Genomic DNA, 2245 nt, shown 5'->3' with positions numbered 1-2245 from the left:
CCCGAGGTAAGGCCCGAACGCCCCACACGGTTTTGACCTGCGAGCCCTGCCGGTGCCTGCGGGGGGGCTGGGGAGCGCCTCCGCAACTCCCGCCTCCGTGTTCCCTGGCTCTGGTTAAGCCGCCGCTCCCGCAATTAAGATATGGCGTCGCTGGCCCGCTTCCACCGTAGGGCACGGCATCAAAGGGGATCCACGCTAGTCCGCAAAGGGCGGGGGAAATCAGGCTCCAGCAGCAGCCCCAAGAAGGGGCCTGCGGGATCGGGAGGGCGGATTCTTCAATTCAGGACAAAATCCTGGCACAAGAAGCCTCTCTCTACGGCGTTTGGTGCGGTGAGTAGGGTGTCGGGTGACTGGTTCGCACCTTTCCCTTTCACGTGGCGAAAGAGGCCATTAATAACAGTTTCCACCATCAGATCTGATACATTAGTAGATGGACAAGGCAGATACAAGTTACAGCCTGGGAGCCAAAAGACTGTGGCTACAAGGAAGGTGAAGACTTAATAGAGGGTTGTGACTAGAGCTAGATGATGTGCGGATAGGGCTGCTGAGGGTTAAGGTAGAACCTAGCACTAGCCTCAGCAGAACGGAAGGTTTTTAAGCTGTGCCTTTGGACAAGCTGCAAAAGAAGCTTCCATAGCTTGGCAACCTTCCCACCGCAGTTTGAGGACTGTTCCAACAACCATTGCGAATAAGAGAAGATGGAGCTTGTGAAACTGCTGCCCCATGGGGCCCTTGCCAAGTTTTGGTGCATAGGGACTGAGGTAGCAAAGGGAACAAGACACTTTCCCAGTTTCTGATGTACTATCAGCCAAAAGGGTACATAAGCCACACCTGCATTTACACAGGTAATAACCCCCAGCTGCTCTCTTGCAGGTGCCTGCTGTCTCCACTTGGGTCCCTGCACGTCTCCTGAATTCACATCACGTTCTGGATGGAGTCGCACAGGTCTGCCACCCTGCTCCTGAGAACAGGGGCTTCAGCTGCCTGAACAGAGAATTTGCCTTCATCTTCCTAAGGCTTAGACCTAAAGGAAGTTCTTTTCATTCCTTGCCACTTTGAGACCTGTGATTTTGAAGATGGAGTGGCATTGCTCAGTAACAAGATACATCAAGTCAGGAGGTAACTCCTCAATTACCTAGGAGTCAAATTAACAATTAAGAGAAAAGAGATAGGCAAACACCTGCTCATCATACAGATTTTTCTGAGTATATAATGGTCTTTGTGATGCTGGACTGGAGGGATGCCAGCTTTGACTCATCAGAGTGAAACAGAGACAAACTGTTCTTAAGAAGGTTTTGATGCCATTTCAACTAACATTTGGACCATTCACACTTAATTATGGATAAATGGAGGGCAAGGAATATTAATCATGGATAAATGGAGGGCAAGGGGGAAACCAGTGAGCAAGATGTATTAGGAGGCACTCTTAGCACTAACTTGAAAAATTGGCTATCAGGAAAAAAAATCTAAGCTGGAGCACACTAAAATTGTCAAACAGTACATGAGAACCTGGAGCTCCTGAAGACTGAAAGGATGCTACAACCTGTCCAAAAAGCAGAAGACTCTCAGGTCCAAGTTCAGGGATGCAGGCTGGAACAGATGTCTGTGAGAAGCACGTCAGAAATGATTGAGGAGGCAGAATTTGCACAGAGGAGCTCAGGCCTGGGGCAGCAGGAGGACCTTTGGGCTAGTCCAGGAATGCACAGTGAAAATTTTAGAAAGCACTTGGAAACCCAACTGTGTGAAAGCACATTTTATTCTGGCCATGATGCTACAAAACCACGCTCCACGTTCCGAACCCACAGCTGCTCCTAGCGGTGCTTCCCAGTGCGATTGAAGCGCCTGTACAGGTACCGGATCCTCTTGGTGAGTTTGTTGTAGTCATCTACAAACATCCGATCTCCTACCATCTGTTTCTTGCGGATGCACCTCTGCAGCTCCGGACTCCCGAGGAGGAAGAGGATTGCCTCCCAAGAGGTGGACACCACGCAGCAGGGAGGAGAGACTGCAAGAAGCCCTTTTTCTCAAGGAGAAGCTGCCCTGGACCACAAGTAATGGCCAGATGGGCTGCACCCCCCCCCCCCCCCCCCCCCTCTCTCTGCTGGAGGAGCCGCTTGCCCGCAGGTGGGTTCGCCCTCCCACCTTGCGGTTTACAGCGGAGGGTGTCTTACCCAGGATGCCCACGTTGTCGTAGACCCCGAACAAGGCCCGTTTTTTCGTCCACCGATCCACCTGCTTACGCTTC

At 51.6% G+C, this 2245-nt stretch overlaps 1 protein-coding gene across 1 annotated transcript; it reads right to left on the bottom strand.

The window, feature by feature from the left end:
• Window positions 1-1811: 1811 nt before the first annotated feature.
• Window positions 1812-2241, bottom strand: MRPL51 (mitochondrial ribosomal protein L51; the record flags this gene model as incomplete). The annotated part of the gene is made up of 2 exons (XM_009874086.1): window positions 1812-2017; window positions 2172-2241. Coding segments are annotated over 2 exons (276 nt in total), but the record flags the coding sequence as incomplete, so codon positions are not given.
• Window positions 2242-2245: the final 4 nt, after the last annotated feature.

This window comes from Apaloderma vittatum, unplaced genomic scaffold (assembly GCF_000703405.1).
Source record: "Apaloderma vittatum isolate BGI_N311 unplaced genomic scaffold, ASM70340v1 scaffold33597, whole genome shotgun sequence".
Classification (NCBI taxonomy): domain Eukaryota; kingdom Metazoa; phylum Chordata; class Aves; order Trogoniformes; family Trogonidae; genus Apaloderma; species Apaloderma vittatum.
This window is presented reverse-complemented; position numbering and strand designations above follow the sequence as displayed.